Here is a 25,705-nt window from a genome sequence, read left to right as displayed (position 1 = left end):
TGGTGGCTCACAACCAACCATCTATAATGTGATCTGATGCCCTCTTCTGGCCTGCAGGTATACCTGCAGGCCGAGCACTGCATACATAATAATAAATAAATAATCCCACAGAGGGAGAGAAATGGTGGTGCCAGGGCCTGACCCCCCAGGACTTGGGGGCATCTTATGTTAGCTGACAACGGCAGGCTCGCCCTGGGTTCTGAGGGTTGTAGGTTGAGTGTTGTACTAAGTTACTTCACTAGCTTCCTTTCTGTTGCTTCGATTATAAGTCTTGACCAACAACAACTTGGGGGAGGAACGGCCTTATTTGGCTTACACTTCTAGGTTACAATCTGTCACTGAGAAAATTTGGGGCAGAAACTCAAGGCAGGATACTCTGGCTCCCTCACTGCCTCGAGCTTAGCTTTGCATATCCCGCAACCTGGGGATTGGTACTGCCCATAGTGGACTGGGTCCTTCTGTATCAATTCAGAGTCAAGGCAGCCCTCACAGACCAGTCTAATCTAAAGAGTTCTTTGATGGAGGTTTTCCTCTCAGATAACTCTAGGTTGTGTCAATTTGACTAAGTAGGAGAGTTCCTTTCCATTCACTGTTATTTAAAAAAAATTTTTTAAAAACAACTTAAGGGAGACAGGGTTTATTTCACCTCATAGTTTGAGGTTACAGTTTATCGCGGTGGAGATCTTGAGACAGATGATTCCATTGCAGCCACAGTGAAGAAGCAGAAAGGGATGGAAACACACTGGTCACTTCTCACCTAATGTTCCTCTTTTCATGAAGTTCAGGGCCAACTCAAGGAACGGTACCATATACAGCTGTCGAGTTTTCCCACCTCAGCTAGCCTGATGAAGATAATGCCCTTTAGGCATGCCCAGAGGCCTGTTCCCACATGAGTCTAGATGATGTCAAGTTGGCAATTAAAACTAAACATCGCAAGGGCTTTTTCTTGTGGTGATGGTGGTGGAAGTCAGAGGTCAACTTTATTGGAGCTATCGGGAGAGTATCTCTCAGGATAAAGCCTGGGATGGGTAACATTTAAAGCCATGCTTATGTGGACTCTCAAGGGGAAGAGTAAGACTGCCCCCAGACAATGAGAGACATTCTCACTGATCTTCCACATTCCATCTAAACCCTGATAAATTCTGTCCTTGGTCCGGGCTTGAGCTGTTGGCTGGGCTAGAAGGGTCCATCACAGGACCACAGAGATATTCCCCATCCCACACCCACTCCATCCAGAGAGCTGTTTTCTGTCCCCAAGGATTTAACTAAAGATCCTGAAAAGCCTTGGTTGCCTGTCTGACCACCACGCCACACCTGTCTAGCCACAGCCTCTGGATTGTCGTGACACAGCCAACCTTGGCCTAACCATATCAAGACCAACATGACTGTTTTATTAGAATGAATCACAAGTTAGATCCTCCTTCAGGAGGGACTAGTTTTGGATCCTGAGGGCTGGCCTTAGAGGAGGACAGACTCTTCCCAGATGCCAGACTGGGCCTTAAGTCCATGGTCCCACACCCAGCCACTAGACTCCAATCCAAATGCTCCAGGGAACCTGGTCTTTAGGGAGCTGGGCTGACCAATTCTTTGTTCTTGGGTTTCTCCAAGGCCATGCTGAAGAAACTTTCTGCTTCTGGTTTTAGAGGCATAGCGTTGAGCATGGTATTCTTTGTCACTTCGTCAGTACAGTCAACATCAGACATTGACTCCTCAGGCAACATAACTGTGGAAATGTCTAGGCTTCTATCCTTGAAGTCAGAAGACTCTCTGTGGATGCTGAGAAAAATCATGAGGCATCTTCAATCATGACTCCTTCTGTGAGAGATGGGGGCTTTCTCATTCATCTCGGTCCCTAGCCGAGCTTGGTCATGGGTCCAGGAGGAGCCCTCTATTCAGTATCATGCTGGATCCATCTCCCAACCCCAACTAGACCTTTCCAGTGAGTGCAGAGTATGTCTCACCATCATTGTCACTAGCTTTCACCAAGTACCTGCCACATGCTGGACCCTGTACAATGTGGGTTTAATTTTCTCAAAAACCCTTTAGGGGAAGACAGTCTGATACCGCATGAATTTATGTCACCTCAGTTTCCTCATCTCCAAGGATGATGCCCTAGTCCAGATAAGCATAAAAGGTGAGGCAATGAGAGCATCTATGGCAAGGAAAGCCAAGCAGAGGGAGAAAGCCAGCAGCCCGAACTGAACCCAGGCAAGTGGCCACATCCAGAAGCTCTGGGGAGATGGCTTTGGACAGGAAAACCCTGGTGCCACCGGCCCTCTTGTCATTGGGATGGAGAGTGCCCAGAGCTTGAGACAAGAAATCACTGCATACCTACCTTGAATAGTCTATGCTGTCACGAAGAGCATGGCTTCCTGATTCTGGCACCAGCGAGGAGAAACACAGGGTCAAGATGCAGGAAAGGCAGCAGAAGATGATCGGTAGCTGTGACTTGATCTGACTGAACATGGTCAGAGAGGAGATGGCCCCAGCTGCCCAGGCTAGAGACACCATCCCCAGACCTGTTGACCTGGAAGTGAGGTCGAGACTGGTTTAGCAGACTTCTTAGGCTCGGAGGCTGGGCACAGTGAGAGAGAGAAGCTGCTTAAAACCCACATCCTCTGCTCTTCACCCTGTCCCAGCCCAGAGTGACCTGGGAGAGCCAAGTTCATCGTTGACTCGGCAGTTGTTTCTCCTGGAGAGTCACAGTATATGCTCCTGTGAGCAAGGGTGGGGCCCACACCAGATGCCTAGAGTGTATTTGGGTTGCCCTAAGGTTCTGCCTCTTCGGCCACAGAGATACTGGTGACAGCAGCCTTATCGATCTGACCCCTGGGCTGCACCTGACACAGCTAGAGTAATTTGGGAAGAGAGAACCCCACTTGAGAAAATGTCTCCCATCAGTTTGGCCTGTGGGGAAGTCTTGGGACACTTCCTTGATTGATGATGATTGATGTGCGAGGGCCTAACTAGCTGAGCAGTACCACCCCTGGGAAAGCGGTTCTGGCATGTATAAGAATGCAAACTGAATAATCCACGAGGGACAGGCCAGTCAGCAGCATTCCACGATGGCTTATCACTTAGTTCCCGCGCCTGTGTTCATATCCTGGCTTCCCTTCATGAAGGTAAGCTGCAAGGCAAAGCAAATCCTCTCCTCCCCAAGCTGCTTTTCGGTTGTGGTGTTTGCCGCAGCGGGGCAGAAAGCAAGCCAGGAGATGGTGCAAGGCAGAGAAACTGGAGTCAGACCCTGTGGGGGTGGCTAACATTTTTGTCAACCTGACGAAATCTAGAATCACCTGGGAGCCTGGCCTCTCAGTGTGGTTTTAAGGGGGTCAGGCTAGGTGGGAAGACTTGCCCACTGTGGGTGGCACCATTCCCTAGGCTGGAGTCCTGGACTGTGCGAGCAGGAAAGGGGAGTGAGAGGCATGGGCATGCATCACCGAGTCCTTACTGTAATGTGGTCAGCTGCTTCAAGCTCCTTCTACTTGGGTTGCCCCATCACGATGATCTTCCCCCCCCCCTTGCCCCCACCTTGAACTTCGGCGGGCCAGAATAAACTCCTTGTCATCACAGTGACGGAAAAAGAAACTAAGACAGCCCTTAGTCCAAACTCCAGCTCTGTCCCTTGCTGTGTGTGACCTAGAACAAGAGCCTTTCATGTCTTTGATTTTTTGTCAACTGAAAGGTCAATGGTGGCATTTTGGGTTGTGTTTTTGTTTGTTTTGTCTTTTGGGTTGGCAATCCGTGCCAACCATGTTTAACACAGTAATTGGTCCCCGGCCAATGCTCAGCCTTATCTGCTACATCAATCTTGTCACTGTCTCATCCTCCCCTGTGCTCCCCACCCTCCCAACACACCAGACTCCATACCTGAGGACAGTGGGGAGGAGCTCAGCAGTGTAGATGAAGAATATAGTGACAGTGGCAGCCAGGCTAAACTCTCCAAGCATGAGCATCAAGATTATTGTCGACTTCAGCTCTGAGTGAAGACAGCGTGGCCTTGAGTCTCGGACCACTCTACCTTTAGGGCCCTACAGCTTTCTCTCAGCCCCTTATCAAAGGTAGCCAAGTGGCCCACCCCTCCACTTGGTCACCTAGCCAGCAGACTCAAACATTCAGCCACAGGAGAGCTGGTCTGCATGGGGCCAGCCAGTCCTGAACGTGGACAGGACTTGGGGCAGGCCAAACACTTTTTTTTTAAGGGTTTCTCACTGATCCAAGAACTCACTGATTCAGCAACACTGACCAGGCAGCAAAACCCAGAGATCCTACTGTCGCTTTCTCCCCAAGACCCAGATTATGACATGTGCTGTCCCACTGAGATTGTTACACGAGCCCAGGATATTCAGAGTCAATATTTTCATGCTTATGTGACAGGCAGTTCACCAGATGAGCCGTGTCACCAACCCTCAGGTTACTTAGCTCCAGAATTCTAGTCCTAGTGTCTTGCCCACATATGAGATCTGTAAACATGTCCACTTGATTCAGGGTTCTGCTTAACAGTAGTGATAATGTCAATAATAATAGGAAGAAGAAGAAGAAGAAGAAGAAGAAGAAGAAGAAGAAGAAGAAGAAGAAGAAGTAAGAAGAAGAAAAAGAAGAATAGGGAGGAGGAGAAGAAGAAGAAAGCTGTGGACAGCGAATCAATATCTGCTAGCATCTGGGAGGGCACTGAGAGGTCTTCAAGAGGAAGGAAGAGGCTCCTTAGGGCAGACATGCACTGTGGCCACAGGTGGAGCATCACAGCTCTGTGCACTCCAGCCCTACAGACTGACCCATGTTCATTGCCCAGGGGCCTTTGAGATGTTGGAGATAATACCAAATGCCAGGATCCAGACAGTGAGCCCCTGGGAAAGGCCTCTGAGCCCCCCTGTCATGGGACCTGGTCACTACTATACCAATTTTCAATGAACAGATTAACACAGATGGCACAGATAACAGTAGGTACTTGCTAACCAAAGGCTGTAGGTGCAAGGCAAGACCTGGGGAGCACCAAAAAAAAAAATTAGAAAGTAAATAAAAATAAATAAATAAATAAATGCCTTTGCCACCATTTACTCTCATTTGCCCACTCGATCCGCTTCTGGTGAGGGTTGGAATGGGGTCACAGAGGTTGCCTCATCTCACACTCAAGGAAAACCCACTCTGCATGTGGGTACATGGTGTCTTGGGGGCTGAGCTTCCTCAGGGAGAACAGACGAGACATGCAAGAAGCCAGTTTCTACGTGCTTAGCTTAGGAAAACCTGGAAGAGGTGAGAGGTCTGGAGGCTGCCTTCCTTAAATATTGTACCTTGAGAGAGGAAAAGGAGGAACAAACACACGATGGTAATTAGGATGACACCCAGGTATAGGCTCCACTTCCTCCCAAAATTCTCCAGGAGAAATATGCAACACAGCCGGGCCGGCACCTCCAATATGCTGGGGACCACTTGTCTGAAGTAGATGGCTGCCCCAGAATCTTTTATCTTGAGGCTCAATGTAAAATAGATGTAACTGATAGTAAACCTGGAACAAAACCAGAAGCGAGCAAGGAAGAGGGAGAGACGGGGGAAGAGAGAGGGGAAGAGAGACAAAATAAGAGGAAGGAAGAGAAAAGTGAGGAGGGGGAAGGGAGGGAGGAGGAAGAGGAAGAGGAAGAGGGAGAGGGAGGATTGAGCGCCAGGGATAAGGGCATAGGCAAAGAAAAGGGGTGGTAATGTAGGAATAACCCAAAGACTGGAAGTCACAGCCCTAGGCCTGGCTGGCCTCCATGCACCCCAGATGCTCACCACGCACAGGACATGGCCAGGACCACCTTGAAGAGGTGCTGCTTGGTGTAGAAGTCCAGGATGCAGCCCTTAGTCACCTTCTTTCCCCTCACTTGCAGCTAAAAGACAGCAAGACCAGCCAGAGGCAGAGGAGAGGAAACCCAGCTTGCTCTCCACTCCCCCACCCCCACCCCACCCCCACACACACAGAGCAGGGCCCTCCCTCCGCCCCTGCCCCAGTGCCAGCCGCTTTCTGGCCTTGCTGGGCTTTGTTGTCATCACTCTGAAGCAGTGGGCTGAGGTCCCACCGAAAGGCCGAGGGAGGGCAGAGCTCTCCACCGTCTCCAGCCCTAGCCTCGCCCTGGCCCGACGCCTCTTACCTCGTTCAGTAGATTTAAAGGGATGGTTTTCTTGTTCACAGCCGCTGCATAGCACAGCACCTTCCGGGCCTCCTCCACCTTCCCCTTCACCATCAGCCACCGTGGGGATTCTCGGAGAACCCTGTGTGACCCACCTCTGCCTTACCTCAGCATCCCAGGATGCACCCAAGGCCAGTGGCTCTCCAGCTGAGATGCCTCAGCTGTGGCCATGTGCATCAGCACGTGACCAAGGGGCCCTGAAGGCCACCACCAACCTTGATGCCTTCTGCTCTGCTGCATGGCGATCAGCCCCTCTCACCTAAACCCCTGGAGCCCCCACTGCTGCTCAGAGGTAGCACTCGGCCATTTGATCCTTTGCCCTATAGTCTCCTCAGCTACCCCCAATCATTCACCTCTAAGCTCTCCTTTCCTCAAAGTTCAAGAGCATGTCTGAGCATCATCGCTCATGCCCACTCTCTGAGAACCATAGCGCGGCTGTCTCCTTCAGGCTTGCTGCGGCCATCACCACCACGAAGCAAGAAAGGCAACGGTGCTCTGTAGCAAACCTTCCTTAGCCCACGGTTGTGGCAACAAAACGAAGAGAACGGTTAGTAGGTTAGTTTCTACAGCAGCTGACTCTTGCCAGTGGTAATGAGGCTGCTAACATCTCAGTGCTCACTCCCTTCTGCCCCTTGTTGTGGTAAGCAGGGTCTGACTAAGGGGCTGGGTACCGGGTGAAGCACCTGACTGTGTGCAGCCTATGAGTGTGTAGAAAACATCGATGAGCTCATACATTCGCCAAACTGGCCTTGATAAATCTTTCTCTGGCTTTGTTGGCCTTGTCATTACTGGGGGATGAATAAATGTGTCTCTTACATCTCTCCAGGAAAAGTATACACTTTTAACCACTGAACCATCTCTGTAGCCCTCTACTGGTTTTGTTGTTGTTTTATTGAAGATTGATTTGGGGCAGGGTCTCGAGACAGGGTTTCTCTATGATAGCCTTGGCTGCCCTGGACTTGCTTTGTAGACCAGGCTAGCCTCGAACTCACAGCGATCTGCCTGCCTCTGCCTCCCGAGTGCTGGGATTAAAGGCGTGCATACTGCTTTTACAGAAGGCTCACTCAGTTTCCAGCACCTACATCAGGGAACTCACGATCACTTGCAGCTCCAGAGTATCTGATACACACACACACACACTATTTATATGAAAAGCAGCAGAGATGACTCAGGGTAGAACATTCTTGGAAGAAATGCTGGGATAGCCATCTTGCTCTTTGTCTCCCAAAAGGCTAATGGACTGGAAAACATATTGCAGTCCCTGAGAGTAACCGAGTGTCGAACACTGAGGCAGTTGCATGGCTGTTACTATGGGTCACAAGACTAACCTGCCTGCCTACAGAAAACTTGCTTATAACAAATGGAGAAGTTACAAAGGTGAGAAGGCGTGTGAGCAGTGTCCTCTGTAAAAGACTGTGATTTGGGAGGTAAATTAAACAAGAGGGAAGACAGGTGGAAATGCTGGCTTGGCATTTTGTTCTTGCTGTCTTATGTCTTGAGATAGCGTAGAAGGAGGATTGCAAAATGGATCTTTACTGAAAAGCCCATTCTGGGATTCAAAGCCTTGAAACTCAAGGGAAGGGTTGGATACTGAGGAGAGAGAACACAGGCAGAAGTGAGATTTTTTTTTTTTTTTTTGGTTTTTTGAGACAGGGTTTCTCTGTGTAGCCTTGGCTGTCCTAGACTTGCTTTGTAGACCAGGCTGGCCTCAAACTCACAGAGATCCACCTGCCTCTGCCTCCCAAGTTCTGGGATTAAAGGCGTGCGCCACCACTACCTGGCCAGAAGTGAGATTGTTCCAACTTTGAATAAAGAGGAGTGGGCCACTGCTGTGTCCAGGGAGGTCTGTGAAGCCTCATAAACCATACATGCTTTTACCATCGCCATTTGCATTCCAAAACTGGATGGTTAGCACCTAATGCTGAAGATACCATAGAGTTGCAGAAAACAAACTGAGCTAAGTCTGAGTCGTGAGCGTTCTCCTTATTGGTGAGTGGTCATAGCTTTTGAAGGGGTCGTATAGACTCCTGCAAGAGAATTCTCATCACTAACAGTCTTGCTCCATTCTGGGCCCTACGTATCAGCATGGCCACTGGTGTAACAGCAGCACGGCAGTTAAAGATGCAGCCAGCTACCTCCAGCTTGGACTTGATGTTCACTCCACAGGAAGGAACCCATGTTTGGTACAATAATCAGACAAAAACTGTAGTGTGGGGTGTTGTAAGCCCCAGTGGAGAAGTTAACTACTACTACTGCTTCATCAAGCCAATGCATCTTGCCTATCAATTTGTTCTGCAGATTTTTGTGACTATCCTGCTGCGGGATGCTACAGTTGAAGGAAAAATTATTTGTACATTAGGTCGTGCTTACTGCAGAGACTCATAAGCAATCAAACTGATGTAGAGGCACTTTAACCCGGTAACATGGCTGCTCTGACAAGCGATCACATCCAAAGGCCTCCTAGGTCTATGTGATCCAGCTGGGATGTAGAAACACTCTGGATTACAGTATGATCTGGCCAGAACACAGACACACCCTTAGTATACACTTTTAATCCCAAACAATGAAGGGAAAGTTAGCTTATAGAAGGAAGCACCCACGGCTGGAATCGACGTCTAATTGAGGGGCAAAGGGATGAATTAGAGAAAGTTGGATAGAATCAGTCAGAGATAGGACACAGCCAACCCACAGGAGAACAGACAGGAAGGAGAAGCTACTTAAGAGCAATCCAGTAGAGTTGTCAATATAATAGAGTACAATAAGAGTTCAGGGACTGGAGAGATGGCTCAGTGGTTAAGAGCACACTGTCTGTTCTTCCAAGGTCCTAAGTTCAATTCCCAGCAGCCGCATGGTGGCTCACGACCATCGATAATGTGACCTAATGTACACTGTATACATAATAAATAAATAAATCTTTTTTTAAATCACATTTATTTTTTTTAAAAAAGAGTTCAGTAGAGCCAGGTGGTAGTGGCATATGCCTTAAATCCCAGCACTTGGGAGGCAGAGGCAGGTAGATGGATGTGAGTTCGAGGCCAGCCCGGACTACAAAGTGAGTCCAGGACAGTCAGGGCTACAGAGAAACTGTCTTGAAAAAAACAAAAAAACAAACAAAACAAAACAAAACAAAACAAAAACAAAAACGAGTTCAGTAGATAAGACAATACAACAGTGTAGTAGAGTTGAGTTTGTTCATAAATTCTTGCAGTGCAGTGCAGGTCAGCAGAGGGGTTAAAGCCAAAGAATAAGAAGGATCCAGAACAAATTGCCACAATTAGTTTGAGGCCAAGCAGAGCAGTTCAGTCAGAAGCTGAGAGAAGCCAAATTTAATCAGTCAGCTTGGAGAGGAGTTTGAGCCAGAAAAGCTGTGTTGAACCAGTCAGCTAGAGTTCAAAAGGGGCTAGAAAGGGTGAGCTCCTTCAGCAGGAAGCCTCCGAGATGACAATTGCATCAGGTGAGTAAAGGCAACTTTTACAAACTGCTGAGAACATGTCTGCTGCTACAGTCTGTACTGTGGTTGTGGCATGTGTGGGCCAATCCTCAGGTTTAAGTGAAGGAAAATATACATACAGCATCTTCTCCAAGGCTCTTGGAACACCGCAGAAGAACGTACAAGCTGGAGGGCATACAGTGCTATACAGCTAGTTTCTTTGGGCGTGGCATGACCATATTTATCATGAAGCATATCGACCTACAGCAGGCCGTGGCCCACAGTCATGGCAACTAAATCAACAGCGTCTATAGCAGATAGCTAGGTTAATAGCCAAGGGGTGGCCAACATTTTCTCTTAGAGAAAGAGTGGGAGGGTCACAAGATCCTCCCCTAACCTTGACCCGAGACTCCAACCACTGCTCTTTCCCAGTTCTGCTATATAATCTTGGGATATTAAAATGTGTAAACTGTTAGAGGTAAGCAGCAACTGGGAGAGGGACTTCTTAGCGATGCAGCTGCCTCTGAGTTTCCCATATGCCTAGACTTTTTCCTTTTCACACAATCCAGGATTCCAGCCCAGAGAACGATGCTACCCACAGTAGGCTGTCTTTCTATCTTGATTAACCAAGATAATCCTTCAGAAGCATGTCTCCCAGGTGATTCTTGATCTCATCCTTAACAGTCTACTCACCACAGAACCCCACAAAGCCACTGGTGTACAATGTATTTAGGGGAATATGGGAGACTGTCCCAGCTCAAAAGGACCCTAGACACCAGGCCTCACAGGTAGGGCTGCCACAGCCTGTTGGTAGTTTATACCAGAGCATAGGGAAGCTTAAAGAAGTATGTTGAAGGTTGGTCTTGTGCTCTGTGTGTTCAGATGCTGATGTGTGTCCCCTGAGATCTGGCTGCAGTCAGGACGTGGGCACTGTCACGATTGTTGAAGAATCTCCTGTATCAATGCGGTGTAAAGAATGTGCCCCAATTATCTCTGATTGGTTAATAAAGAAGCTAAAGAGCCAATGACTGGGCAGAAGAGACCGGAAAGTTGGACTTCCGAGCCAGCCAGGGGTTCAAGAGGAAGGAGAGAGAAAAGAAGGGGACCATGAGGCAGGAGAGGGAGCGGGAGGACAGGAAGGCAGATGACTATAGAGATCGAGCCAATAGGGGAATGAGCACAGCAAGTAATCAGGGTGTGTGGCTGAGAAATAGCCAGATCAGCACAGAATGCCGGACTAGAGGAATACCTGCTTAGTTACTGTGTTTAAGGCTGCTTGAATCAGCAGATCTCTGCCTCAATTGTTTGGGAGCTAGCTAGATTAGAAAGTCTAGCCACTTCTAGAAAAAGGTTTTTCCAAGGAAACGGATCCAAGAAGCAATCTGGAGTAGACATTTCAGCTTTTCTACTGAGACAAAAGTTTATTTCAACCAAAACTAATCAAAAGAGATGGGGAAGGACACTTCATACTCATCAAAGAAAAAATACACCAGAATGACACCACAATTCTAAACTTCTATGCCCCGAATGCAAGGACATTTGTAAAAGAAACATTAGTAAAGCTTAAATCACACATCAAACACCACACATTAATAGCAGAAGACTTCAACACCCCACTCTCACCAATGAGACAGAAACTAAACAGAGAAATAATGAAATTAACAGACATTATGAATCAAGTGGACCTAACAGAACATTTCACCCAAACACACAAGAATATACCATCTTCTCAGCACCTCACAGAACTTTCTCCAAAATTGGCCATACAATTGGACACAAAGAAAATCTCAACAGATAACAAGAAAACTGAAGTAACTCCTTGCATCTTAGCAGACCACCATGGATTAAAGCTGGACTTCAACAACAGAAAGACTACAAACTCATGGAAATTGAACAACCCTCTACACAGTGACCACTGGTTGAGGAACGGAATAAAGAAAGAAATTAAAGACTTTCTAGAATTCAATGAAAATGAAGGCACGACATACCAAACTCATGGGACACAATGAAAGCAGTGCTAAGAGGAACGTTTATAGCACTAAGGAAACTGGAGAGATCCCATACTCGCCACTTAACAGCACACCTGAAAGCTCTAGACGCCCAAGAGGAGTAGACGGCTGGAAGTAATCAAGCTTAGGCCTGAAATCAATAATCAATAAACTAAAAGCAAAGAGAACAATACAAAAAGAATCAATAGAACAAAAAGCTGGTTCTTTGAGAAGATAGGCATCTTCAACAGATGGTGCTGGTCTCACTGTATGTCAGCATGTAGAAGAATGCAAACAAATCCGTATTTATCTCCCTGAACAAAACTCAAGTCTAAGTGGATCAAAGACCTCAACATAAAACCAGATACAGTAAATCTACTAGAAGAGAAACTGGGGAAGAGCCTTGAACTCACTGGCACAAGAGGCAACCTCCTGAACAGAACACCAACAGCTCAGACGCTAAGATCAACAATTAATAAATAGGACCACTGAAAACCACATGAAACTGAAAAACACAAAGGACATCATCAGTAGGACAAAATGGGAGCCTACAGAATAAGAAAAGATCTTCACCAACTCTGCATCTGACTAATATCCAAAATATATAAAGAACTCAAGAAAGTAAACACCAACAAACCAAATAACTCAATTTTAAAATGGGGTACAGAGCTAAATAGAGAATTCTCAACTGAACAATCTTTAATGGCTGAGAAGGACTTAAATAAATGTTCAACGTCCTTAGTCATCAGGGAAATGCAAATCAAATCGACTTCGAAATTTCATCTTACACTTATCAGAATGGCTAAGATAAAAAAAAACTCAATAGATGGTGCACATGATGGCAAAGACGTGGAGCAAGGGGAACACTCTTCAATCTGGTGCTTTTTCAGAAAATTGGGAATAATTCTACTTCAAGACCCAGCTATACCCCTCCTGGGCATATACCCAAAAGATGTTCCACCATACAATAAGAACACTTGCTCACCTATGTTCATAGCAGCTTTATTCATAATAGCAAGAATCTGGAAACAACCTAGATGTCCCTCAACCAAAGAATGGATAAAGAAAATGTGGCTCACAATGGAATACTACTTAGCTATTAAAAACCAAGGACATCATGAAATTCTCAGGCAAATGGATGGAACTAGAAAATATCATTCTGAGTGAGGTAACCTAGACCTGGACAGACACACATGGTATGTACTCACTTATAAGCAGCTATTAGTCACATAGTACAGGATAATCATGCTACAATTCACAGATCCAAAAAAGCTAAGTAACAAGCAGGGCCCAAGGGGGGATGTTTGAATCTCATTCAGAAGGGAAAATAAAATAGACATCTGAAGTAGATGGAGGGAGGGAAGTGGGTGGGGAAGTGGGTGGGGGAGGGGGTGGGGGAGGGGGTGGGGGAGGGGGTGGGGGAGGGGAACACGGGTGCGGATCAAGTGTGGGAGATTGGGGGCCCAGGAGAGGATTGGAAGAGAGAATGACAATTGGTGGAGGCATCTCTGGAATCGGGGAGGCTCCTGGGAGTCTATGGGGGTGACCCAAACTGAGACTCCTACCAGAGGTAGATATGGAGCCTGAAGTGGGCACCTCCTGTAGCCAGGTGGGACTTCCAGTGGAGGGAGGGGGACACCAACCTACCCACAAAACATTCACAATTTGTCCTGTCATCTTCATTTAAGAAACCTACATTTTTATATTTTTGAAACTTAATGTTTTTATTGATAGTTATATTTATTGATGGGTTCAATGTGGTACTGTTTATAATTGTGAAAAGAGCAAATAAGCAATAAATATATGAGCAAATAAAAAATTTGTTCTATCTACAAGAAGTGTAGGCATAAAGATAAAGCAGAGATTGAGGGAAAGCCCAACCAATGACTGGCCAAACTTGAGACCAGTCCTATGGGAGAACACCAACAATCCCTGACCCTATTAATCATACTCTGCTATGCTTGCAGACAGGTGCCTAGCTTAACTGAGAGTCTTCTGAGAGGCTTCATTAAACAGGGGCCCATAGCCAAACAATAGGCAGAGCTCAGGGAGTCTTGTGGGGGCAAAGACTGAGGGAACCAGAGGGGTCAAGTATACAACAATAGGACCTACAGAATAAACTAACACAGGCCCACGGGGGCTCACAGAGACTGAACCACTGGCCAAAGAGCTTGAATGGGCTGGACATACATCCCCTACACATATGTAGCAGATGTGCAGCTTGGTCAACATGTGGGGCCCTAACAATGGGAGCAGGGACCGTCTCTGACTCTGTTGCCTGCCTTTGGATCCCTTTTCCCTAGCTGGGCTGCCTTCTTTGGCCTCAGTGGGAGAGGATGTGCTTAATCTTGCTGTAGCTTGAGGTGCCTGGGTAGGTGGGTACCCATGGTGGTACCTCAGAGAAGAGGACTGGGGAATGAGAGGAGGGGTGTGAGTGTGTGATTGGGAAGAGAGGTGGGAGGAGGCTGAAATCAATGGAAAAAAAAAAGTAACACCAAGCCACTTACAAATTTCCCTAGGTGATGGGGGGTGGGGAGACACCACCAAGCACAGTTGGTCCCACAGTGTGGCCAGTGATCCAGAATCAGCGCCAAAGCTCATATCTTAGCTCCCTGTCTGTGGCTCCCTACATTAAAAACACCAACTAGCTTGATCATGTCCCAACTGACCACAAAAGCCCCTTCCTCTTGTTCCTGAAACAGTCGTTTCTGGCGGGGGAAGGGGGAACCCCATTTGCTCAGCTTCAACTCATGTGCCATGCTTCTGGATTCTCCTCCACTGAAGTCACCTCAAGAAGGTGACCAAGGGGACATCCCAAATCTTTAGTCTCACCTCTTCAAGCCTGACCTGTGCCTGTCTTTGGACCCGGGGCACTCCTACCGAAAGCCTTTGGCTCCTTCTCGGGCCATGCATCGCCCTCCCCGCTTCTGCACCCCGCCCCCACCCCACCCCCTCCCGCCTGTGAGACCCACCCTGTGCGCGCCCTAAACTGGCTTGCTCACCATACAGTGCACAGGAGGGGGAACATAGGCACGCTGCCCACGAGGAACAGCAGCCTCCAGTGGGAAATCTTGTAAGTTAATCCCGACAGGACCAGGATGCCCACAGCGAAGAAGCAATGCTGAAGTAGGACGGCTTGGGCCCGGTGCTCGCCCACCAGCCACTCCATGACTGGGCAGAAAACACGAGAACGAAACCATGGTCAGTTCACAGCCCCCAGCCTGGCCCTCCATGCGGCCGACTGTCCTCCCCCGCCACCAACAGTACCAGCTTCGTCTGCCTCTTCTTCAGATACCTCTCGCAGCTAGACTGTCCCCATGTCCCCAGTGTGCTCCCTACATCCTCTTATCCCCAGCCCCCACACACCCTAGCTGCTGCTCTACCCTCAGCCACTGCCTCCAAAACTTCGGCCTAACCAGTGCCACTCATAGGAGGGGCCAGGTGCGGGGCATCCTGTATGGTCTGGTGTGTGCCGAGCCAAGGAGCAAGCCTTGGAGTACATTAGTGCTTTGAGCTCCGTAGCCTGAGGCTGTGCTCTGACAGGTTCTCACTGAGAAGAGGTGCCAGGGAGCTTCGAGAAAATAAGGGATTGCAGGCACTTGGCTGCGGGTTGAAAGTGTTAGCATCACACAGGCCTGAGTAGAGCCGCCGACTCCTCCTTGGTGCGTGGCTCTGGACAAGTTGGCTGACTCCTCTGAGGCACAGGATGAAATGAACAAAGCACGTATAGGGCTCAAGGCTACACAACGATCATAAAGGGGCCCGGGGAGGCTACAGCGGAGGCTGAGGGTTGCAGCACTGCCTGCTGATTCCGTCACAACTCCAGGCCGCCTCTTACTCCTTCCCCTCTGTGGTCTGTTGCCTCCCCCGTAGGATAGTGTAAGTCTGTCCATCCCATGTAGATCTGCCTCCTGGTCCAGCTTGAACTGTATCTGTTTCCACCCCCCACCTTGTCCCTTGAGATCCAGTTACCTAAAGATACGCTGCAGATGGTAAAGCCCACGGACACCTGCGCCACAGCGAAGCGGAAGAACAGATACTGGTAGAAGCTATTCACAAAGGCTGTTCCAAAGCCAAAGACGAGGAGCCCCAGCAGCGAAATCAGGATGGTTGGATGGCGGCCCAGCCTGTGGGTGTGAGGAAGAGATGCCACCAAGGGCCACAACCTCCCTGGCCAGCCGTGGTTGTGCACCTGGGCCAGGCTCTGTGTTATCCCGAGGCTTTGGAGCACCCCTATATTTCCTCCCCCAGCCTGAGGAAGAGGCAAGGGGTTCCCAGGGATCCGTGGGAACTCTAGGAGACTCACTTGTCACTTAAGATCCCGAAGAGGAGAGACCCCGTCAAGATGCCTGCCAGGAAGATGGTCTGCATGTTTTCCATGTTTGGCTCGTTGCCACACACCAGGTCAAACTGCGGGTCAGACAATGGCTCTGGCTGCAGCCTCCGCACAGAACAGAGACTGAGCTTGTCCCAGAGGGGAACCCTTACACCAGCAGCTCCCAACTTTCCGAATGCTGCGGCCCTGTAATGTAGTTTCCCGTACTATGGTGACCCCCTCAAGCATGAAATTATTTTGTTCTCACTTCATAACAGTAATTTTGCTACTGTTATGCCTTGCAACATACATCTTTGATTTGCACGATGTCTGACATGCAACGCCTGGGAAAGGGGAGTGACCCACAGGTTGAGAAGCCCCGCCTTTAAGCAGATAGCACCTGGGGGAAAGGGAAGGTAGTTCTGGGTCAAGTGTTGCACTCTGTTACCCCAGGACCCTGTCCAACACCTTGTAGCAAAACCTGGAGAGAAGAAGTGGAGGTGTCAGGCAGGACAGAGACTGGTAGAGAGGGCTTAATAAGCACAGGCACACACACTGGTCCAGGTATCCATCCTGCACAGATCTGTGCTGGAAAAGGCCCAGGCCTCAACTCAGCCCATGAAGCCCTGGGAGTGGCCACCACAGGCTTTCTCTTTTCCATCACTGGCTTCTATGTACTCTGCATAGCTGCCTTCTGACCTGTTTCCCATGCCCCCATGCCTCTGCTGCCTCAGTCCAGGCTTAGATCCAAGGTCTGCAAGATGCCGGACAGAAGACGAGGGTTATGGAGCAGAGACACCCTGCATACAGCTGCCTGTGCGCCATCCTTAGGTGCCCTCAGCTTAAGGGTCTTCCTCCCTCCATCAGAAGAGCCACACCTGAGATGCACTTCTCTGGACAGGTGGCAAGCCTGGCCCTTAGCTGAAAGGCACTCCAGCTTCATGGCTAAGAAAGGCAGGGCCCCCAGCACTCGGGAGGCAGAGGCAGGCGGATCTCTGTGAGTTCGAGGACAGCCTGGTCTACAAAGCGAGTCTAGGACAGCCAAGGCTACACAGAGAAGCCCTGTCTTGAAAAACCAAAAAAAGAAAGAGAGAAAGAAAGAAAGAAAGAAAGAAAGAAAGAAGGAAGGAAGGAAGGAAGGAAGGAAAATAAAGGCAGGGCCCAAGGATGGAGAACACAGAGCCTAATTTTATCTCCTGGTGCACCTCCACAGAGTGTGCTAAAGGCCAACTGCCACCTGCCTCTGCAGCCTCTCCAGGGCAGCTCTAGTACACACACACACACACACACACACACACACACACACACACACACACACAACAGCGGCATACCTCGTTGATTAGAGAGCGCTTCTCAGCATAAGGGTAGATCCACCCGTGTTTACATGTCTCTGTATAATTGAGGCCAAAATTAATGATAGACTCTAGATCCCACGGCACAGGTATGTACATGAGGCACGTCAGGAAACTGCCGTTCGATGCACGGGGCAGGGTCAGGTTCAGCTGCTCAGCTTCGGAGAGGTTGGGACCCACGGCCAGGATCCAGCTGGTGTTGCAATAGGGCCGCTGGGCTGTCACCATGAAGAAGTCAGAGAGCATAAAATAGGTTGACAGCATGCTGGGGACGAGGGTGAGGGCCACCAGCCTCCACTGGAATGTGCCGAACTCCCCTATGGCATCCAGAATGCTGGCCAGCTTGTCGTCCCTCTTGGCGTCTACGGCGTTCAGCCTGCGTAACAACATCTCCAAGGACCAGGCATGGGAGTGGAGGGAGGTCTCACGCTGGTGTGAGCTCCTGGGATTCTGGGATGCAGAGGCCGGCCTGGAATCCTGTTCCTGCTCCATCTGTTCAGAGAAAGGATGCAGTTCAATCCTCGGGTCATCATTTGCCATGGTCAGATCCCAGTACGGAGCCAACGGGTCAGCGTGGACTTCATGGGCCCTTCCTTCCCTTCTAAACCGCATTAGTTTGTACAACTCGCTCTTCCTGGCTCAGCCACCCTATTTTCACTGCAGCGGACATTTTGAATGTTTTGGAGATCCCGCCCCCCGCCCCCCATGAGCGGCAGCGGCTCTCTCTGGCACCTCCCTCATACACTGAGTCTGTGGGGTTCGCAAAGACCAAACCTAGGTCTCACAGACGCGGATAGTAAAGCTTCTCAGCATAAGAAGGGGTAAAATGTTGTTTGAAATTAAAAAAATCTGAAGAGAAAAATTAAACAAACAGATCCAATAGACAGAGGTAGTGAGCGGGGCGTGGAGCTGCGGCTTGGTAGGTGGGAGAGAGGGCAAGTCTGAACAGAAACTCTAAAGAGAAACAGAAAAAGCAACACATATAGAGAAACAACACATTTTCTCAAACTCCAAAACCAAAAATCAATATATCCAAGAAACCCATCACTTCTCTCAAACCCAACAGGAGGGACTTGTAGGTGGGCTACGCAGAGAACTCCTGACTCCAAAAGCAAAACAAAATCTCTCTAAAAGCCTTCAAATATACCAAACACTAACAAGTGGACAGAAGTAACAGCTCCTATACATGATAAAAATCTAACTCTTCCGGTCAATTTTTTTATTTTGTTTTGGTTTGGGCTTTTGGGTTTTTGGTTTTTCGAGACAGGGTTTCTCTGTGTAGCCTTGGCTGTCCTGGACTCACTTTGTAGACCAGGCTGGTCTCGAACTCACAGCGATCCACCTGCCTCTGCCTCCTGAGTGATGGGATTAAAGGGGTGCGCCACCACCGCCCGGCGATCCGATCAATTTTTAATTCTGTATATGTGCATGCGTTTGTGTGGAAATATGTGTTTGTGTGTAAGCGCAGGCTCCCTCAGAGGCCAGAGCAGGTGTGAGATGCCCTGAGATGGACAGTAGGCCTCTCAGTGTAGTGCCAGGAACAGAACTTGGATCCTCTACCAGCAGCACATGCTCTTAGCCCCTGAGCTACTGCCACAGGCCCTATGCAAGCCCCCTACGAGGGAAAACAGACACATACTTAACAGTGATGTAGACTGACACCACTGGGAGGCTGAGGTGGTCTATGCCTGTCACCCCAAAACTTGGAAGTGGGGAGATCCAAGTTTAAGACTAACCTTGGCTATACAACAAAAGTCTACCTCAAAACGTGGGGGTGAGGAGGGCAGCACTGGAAAAGCAAGGACTGGCGTTCAGAGCCTGGCACCACATGCCAGGTCAGCAGGAATGCATGCTTGCACCACAGGACGAGATAGGAGGATTGCTGGGATTTGCTGCTTTCCAGTCTAGAAAAAAATGAGAGCCCTAGATGCAGACAGACTCTGACTTAATAATAATAATAATAATAATAATAATAATAATAATAACAACAACAACAACAGCACTGAGGAGAACATCTGACATCTTCCAGCTTTCACACACACACACACACACACACACACACACACACACACGAACACACACACACTTGTCACCCGCACACGAACACACACATATGAACATACACACACACACACACACACACGAACACACACACACTTGTCACCCGCACACGAACACACAAATATGAACATACACACACTTGTACACATACACTCACACCCATGCACCTGTACACACACACACATGCGCACACATTTCAAAGTGTTTTTGTTTTTCAAGACAGGGTTTCTCTATGTTATCTTGGCTGTCCTGGACAAGCTTTGTAGACCAGGCTGACCTTGAACTCACGACGAACCACCTGCCTCTGCCTCCCAAGTGCTGGGATTAAAGGTGTGCGCCACCACGCCCAGCTCCTCAAAAGTGTTTTAAAGCTAAGGATCTTTTTTTTTTCTTTTATGAGACAGCATCTCTCTATGTAGCCCTACCTGTCCTGGAAGTTACTATGTAGATTATGTAGACCAGACTAGCCTAGAACTCACAGATCTGCCTTCCAAGTGCTGGGATTAAAGGCATGTGCCACCACATCTGGCTCATGAAGGATCTTTTATCTATTGTCATTTATAAAATTCTGCAACCAGCAACTAGAGAATATATCTTTTCCTCTTACCTGCTTAGAGGACCGCGAAACATAATCATGTACCAGACCGTAAGTGAAGCTTCAGAAAATTTCAAGATATGAACATATAGATTCTTTTTCCTTTTTAAGATGACTGTGTTTAGGGCCTAGAAAGATGGCTCAACAGTTAAGAGTATATAGTGCTCTTGTAGAAGGCCCCATCTTATTACTCACATCAGGCACTCACAACTGCCAATAATTCCAAATCCAAGGGGTCTGATGACCTATTCTACCTCCATAGGACCCACTTAAATATCCATACATACATATATAATATTATATTTATTACACAAAATGACAGGTCTCCTTATGACATTTTCACACACATAATATATATGTGTATATACCTATATATGTATATACATGTATATATATGTATGTATGTATGTATGTATGTATGTATATATATTATACTTTGCTCAGTCATCATTACCCTCTGTCCTTTCTCCCTTGTCTTCTTCTTGTGCCCCCTCCCAGGGGCCCTTCCTCTTCCCCAAATAGTCCCTTATTTTCATTTTATACACTCACACACATACACACACAAACACACAGTGCACATTCAAGAGAAAACATGCAGTATATACTGTGGAAATAAATTAAGAACAATTTAATAGCAGAATTTAAATGTTGAATGTGTATTCATACTAAGTTTCATTATAAAAAGTGAAAGAAAAATGAAAGAATAAATTCAAAGAAGATAGTAAAAATTAAAGCCAAAGTAAAGAAAGGAAGCTGGGCCTGACACTATAGGCCTGTAAGTCCATCTACTTGAGAGGCTGAGTCAGGAGCATCACAAGTTCAAAGCCTGCCTAGGGTACAAGACGATTTCAAGGTCAGTCTGGTTAATTTGGCAGTACTTAAATACCCACAGGGACCAGCAGTCAGCAAGGCCCCTGAGCACCCCTCCCTCTGCTGAACTCAAAGGGTTCAGCACTCCACCTGCATGCAGGAAATCAGCAGGTGCCTCACTGGAGAGCCCACACTTCCTGTGAGGACAGCCAGCTCTTTCCACAGAGTTCTCACAGCTAAACAGGCCCAGGTATGTTCCTGTCCACCTTTGCGCTGAGCACACAGCCCCGTAATTGCCACCTTCTACACACACACACACCCAGTCCCTCCTACCTGGGGACAGGACCACAAGCCAAAGGCAGGGCTCACCTGACTGTGGTCCAGACCCAACCATAACCTTGGAAGCAGAACCCTGGGATTCCATTGGTAGCTGGGGAGACGGTGTCACAATGGGACAGAGAGGCTGGGAATGGTAAGGGCCATAAGCCACTCCAGGCACACAAGTGGCCAAAGTCTTGGGTACAGAACTGGTTAAGGCACATATGCAAACCGCCTCATGAGGCAACCTTGTACCTTTATGCAAAGTGTCTTCAGCCGGGCGTGGTGGCGCTCACCTTTAATCCCAGCACTCAGGAGGCAGAGGCAGGCAGATCGCTGTGAGTTCAAGGCCAGCCTGGTCTACAAAGTGAGTCCAGGACAGTGAAGGCTACACAGAGAAACCCTGTCTCAAAAAACAAAACAAAACTCTCTTCTATCCTGAGAACACGTCCCCTCTGGATGAATCCGCACTCCTTATCGGCTGCCCTTCCAGCCTTCCTGATCCCATACCTGGGATCTGCACTGTACCCTCTTCTGCCTCAGGGACATTTCCTTGGTGGAACGGCCTTGGTCTGACCCACCTTCCTAGGAGCCAGAGCCCTCCCCTGATACTGGAAACAGGACCCCAGCGTTTTTGCTTGGAGTAGAGATGGGGGGAATCAACAGGGGACCAGGAGCCAGGCTGACCTGGTTGTGGGGAAGCAGGGGACTTGAGGGACCCTGACTCTACCCAAAAGACATGCTCAGACATATCCAGGAAGAAGCCTAATTTCTCCATCAGCAAACAGTACTGCTCAGAACATTGGCAAAACTGACTGAGGAAAAATCGGAGGCAGGACTTAAAAGACAACACAGCGGGCCAAGGGCACATGAAAAGCTAGGAGTGATAGCTTGTGTTTGTAATCCCAGAACTGGGGAGGCAGAGACAGGTGGACTCCTGAAGCCAGCTGGCCAACCCTCCTCGTCTAATTAACACATCTTAGGTCTCAGTGACAGACCCTATCTCATAAGACAAGATAGAGGGGGTGGAGAGATGGCTCAGTCGGGAACGTGCTTGTCACAGAAGCACGAGGACCTGAGTTCAAACCTAAAAAGCCAGGCACAGCCGCCTACACCTGCATTCCTGGCGCTGCGTGGGTGGGAGGGAGGCTGCGATGAGGCCAGGTGGGTCCTACACCTGCATTCCTGGCGCTGCGTGGGTGGGAGGGAGGCTGCGATGAGGCCAGGTGGGTCCTACACCTGCATTCCTGATGCTGCATGGGTGGGAGGGAGGCTGCGATGAGGCCAGGTGGGTCCTACACCTGCATTCCTGGCGCTGCGTGGGTGGGAGGGAGGCTGCGATGAGACCAGGTGGGTCCTACACCTGCATTCCTGGCGCTGCGTGGGTGGGAGGGAGGCTGCGATGAGACCAGGTGGGTCCTACACCTGCATTCCTGGCGCTGCGTGGGTGGGAGGGAGGCTGCGATGAGGCCAGGTGGGTCCTACACCTGCATTCCTGGCGCTGCGTGGGTGGGAGGGAGGCTGCGATGAGGCCAGTGGGTCCTGGAGGTCCAGTCTGACTCTATGAAGTGTAAGCGCTTCCGACTCAGTGACAGACCACATCTCAAGAAATAAAGTGGAAACGGATTGAGAAAAACATGGAATGATGACCTCTGGCTCCCACAAGTACAGAGAGAGAGAGACAGAGAGAGAGAGAGAGAGAGAGAGAGAGAGAGAGAGAGCGCTACAAAAGGAGACAGAGAGTGAGAAGGTGCACAGCTCCCAATGACACCCAGGATTGACCTCTGCCTTCCACGCGCATGCTTGTGCACCTACACGCATGCGCGTGTGCACACACACACACACACAGAGCAAGAGTGAGCTCACACACAAGAGAGAGACAGAGAGAGACAGAGAAAGACAGATACAAAAGGAGACAGAGAGACAGAGAGAGATGGAATGAGAAGGTGCACAGCTCCTAGTGACACTCAGGCTTGATCTCTGGCTTCTATGTGCATGTATGTGCACCTACACGCATGTGCGCGTGTGCACACACACACACACACAGAGCGAGAGCAAGAGCGAGCAAGCACACGAGAGAGAGAGAGAATGTGAATGCAATGTTAGCTTCAAGTCTCCACTTATGGGGAAGGCACAGCAGTCCTCTTGATGTCTCGGATACAGACCCTTTCGTCTCCATCAGGCCTCCCAGGTGTTCACAGCCCATCTGTGCAGCTGGTCCAAGAACCCTCAGGCTCCTTTGAGTTCCCAAATCTTAAGAGCAGAAGTGCTAGGGCTGACGGCCTGAGCAAGTGGCACAGTGGGGAGCTCAGCGGTTGGTAAGGACAGTGACACAGTGAGCAGAATGCTCTGGTCCTGTGCGCCCCGAAGTCTCTAGCCTCTAGGCACCAGAGATGTCTAGTCAACACAGGACAGAGGGATGCTTAACGGAAAGAGAGTAAAGAGCTCATATTCACGCCAGCTATACATGTTAATCACACACACACACACACACACACACACACACACACACACACACATGTGCACACACATACACAATGGGGCTGGGGAGGTGGTTTAGTGAGTAAAGCATTTGCCATGCGATCATGGGGGCCTGCGTTTGCTATGTAAAGCAAGGACTGGTAGCATACATTTGAAACCCATCAGTGCTACTGTGAGGTGGGAGCCAGAGCTGGGAATCCCCAGAAGCTACTCTGGAACACACAGCAAAGAGTCTCTGTCTCAGGCAAGATGGAAGTCAAGGGACAAGATCCAAAGCCATCTTCTGACCGCACATGCCTCACATCTGCACACACATAATTACACATATGCACCCATATAATTACACCCATGCACACATATAGTTACACACATGCACACATAAAGTTACACACATGCACACATATAGTTACACACATGCACACATATAATTACACACATGCACACAAAACCATAGAATGCCCAGAATGTCATCTCTGTCTCCCTTGCAGTATGAAGAAACTAACAAATAATTAGGGTTTTTCATCTCCAGGGCTGATGGTCGCCTTGGCCCTAGTTTACGAGGAACAAAAGCCAGGAGATGGCAATCAGGGAGCAGTGAAGCCATGAGCCCTTCTTGCTCCCTCCCGATACAATGACTGTTAAGTTCTGTCCAAGACTCCTTTGGAGTCAAGTGACCTGGGCTGACCACTGGTACAGTGGACGGCCATTGGCTCTCTAGAGAGCTCTGAGGGCAGCAGATGCTCTCTTGATACCATAGAAACATGGAGGCAAATGTGACTTAGAGCCTTCACTGACCTGTCTGATGCCAAAAATCTTTGATCTATGGAAACGGAGGCTGACAGCAGCAGTTAGGTGTGGGGCAAAGGTCATGCAATCACCTCTAGGTCAACAGATTTGCTAGTCAGCAGGCTGGAGAGCTGAGCATGGTGGCCTCCGTTTCCCAAGCAAGGGGAGGGGCTGCTGGTTAGGAAGTGAGGGTGGGAGGCGTGCAGAGTGGAGAGGACAAATGGCCACCAATGGAGATGGAAAAGAAGCCCATTAGAAGCTGGGCTGCTAAGCAACCAGTGGGGGCTGGTCCCTGGATTCACAGAAAAATGAAATTGTACAGTATATGACACTTGCAGTTCAAGGTACAGAGACAGCACACACAAAGAGGTGCCTGAGCTCACTCGCTACTGTGGCTTTTCTAGTTGGACACAACCAAACAGAACAAGAATTAAAGTGTGAGGTGCCAGTAACAGGGACAGGACCAATCTGTCTCAGTAGCAGTTGGAAGGACGGCTTCACCCTCTGACTTGAGTAGAGAGATGAGAGAGACTTGGGGAAGAGTCAACAGATCAGAGGTCCCAGGGGAACAAAGAATGCTGCCCTAGAACGTTTGCATTTCCTCCAATTCATATATTATACCCTTTACCACCAGTGTCACGGTAAGTGGAGGCGAGGTCATGGCAATAGATCATATCTCAATACGATCATCAGATGGGACTCTCCAGATGGAATTAGTGACCTTGTAGGAAGATGGAGAGAAAAATTTGTCTCCATGTACATGCACCAAGGAAGACCATGCAAGGACCAAGAGAGGTGGCCTTCCATGTAGAGGAGGACACATAGAGATGTAAATAGGTATATGGATAGGCTCCTCATTGGAAGCTAGCCACACTGGCATCCTGAACCCAGACTATCTGCCTGCTGTTGTGGCCGACCAAGCCAGATGCAAAGAATGGACAACCTAGAGTGTTAGCACGCCGTTAGCGTGTGGCTGTGAAGTGGCCCCGAGAGTCTCATGGGTTGAATATTTGATACTGACCTGATGGCCCTATTTTAGAAGGTTCTAGAAGCTGCAGGAGGTGGGGCTTAATTAGAGAAAGCAGATCACTGGAGGCATGCCTTTGTAAGTTGTACGTGACCCCCAGTCTATTCCTCACTTTCTTTCATAATCATCAGGAGGTGGAGAATCTGCCTTGCCACACCCCCACCACCACTAATACGTGTGCTGAGCAGCCATGGACGCGACATTTTGAAACCTTGAGCAGAAATCCTTCCTCCTTGCAAGTTGTTTGTCAGGCTGGAGAGATGACTCAGCTGTCAGGAGGTCTTGCTGCTCTTCTGCGGTGCCCCAGTTCCCATTCGGTAGCTACTTTGTGCAGCTTACATATGCCTGTAACTCTAGCTCAGGGGATCTGGTGCCCTC

At 48.9% G+C, this 25,705-nt stretch overlaps 1 protein-coding gene across 4 annotated transcripts; it reads right to left on the bottom strand.

Annotated features, from left to right (window-relative positions):
• Nucleotides 1-939: 939 nt before the first annotated feature.
• SLC22A14 (solute carrier family 22 member 14) lies at nt 940-25,675 on the bottom strand. 4 transcript variants are annotated; one of them, XM_084754911.1, is made up of 12 exons: nt 19,918-25,675; nt 18,986-19,153; nt 17,229-17,741; nt 15,889-15,992; nt 15,555-15,709; nt 14,585-14,753; nt 6,126-6,246; nt 5,767-5,864; nt 5,289-5,503; nt 3,868-3,976; nt 2,336-2,527; nt 940-1,776 (listed from the first exon to the last, which is right to left on the bottom strand). In XM_084754911.1, exons 3-12 carry the CDS (start codon nt 17,739-17,741, stop codon nt 1,563-1,565), a joined length of 1,890 nt encoding a protein of 629 aa, XP_084611037.1. In that variant the 5' UTR covers nt 18,986-19,153; nt 19,918-25,675; the 3' UTR covers nt 940-1,562. The 4 variants fall into 4 exon arrangements, with proteins under 4 accessions (XP_084611037.1, XP_084611035.1, XP_084611036.1 ...); XM_084754909.1 differs by having other exon boundaries at nt 19,010-19,153; XM_084754910.1 differs by having other exon boundaries at nt 19,010-19,153; nt 21,049-25,675.
• Between the last annotated feature and the right edge of the window lie 30 nt (nt 25,676-25,705).

Source organism: Acomys minous (genome assembly GCF_964271855.1).
Source record: "Acomys minous genome assembly, chromosome: 13".
Classification (NCBI taxonomy): domain Eukaryota; kingdom Metazoa; phylum Chordata; class Mammalia; order Rodentia; family Muridae; genus Acomys; species Acomys minous.
Note: the sequence above shows the minus strand (reverse complement) of the source record. Positions and strands in the feature narration are given on the sequence as shown.

Excerpts from the sequence above, each read along its gene's own strand:
- SLC22A14 (XM_084754911.1), bottom strand. The coding sequence starts at position 17,741 with ATGGAGCAGGAACAGGATTCCAGGCCGGCCTCTGCATCCCAGAATCCC. Across the intron at positions 15,710-15,888 it reads TTCGGGATCTTAAGTGACAA|GCTGGGCCGCCATCCAACCA; the intron begins GTGAGTCTCCTA and ends TCACACCCACAG. Across the intron at positions 3,977-5,288 it reads CCTCCTTTTCCTCTCTCAAG|AGCTGAAGTCGACAATAATC; the intron begins GTACAATATTTA and ends GTCTTCACTCAG.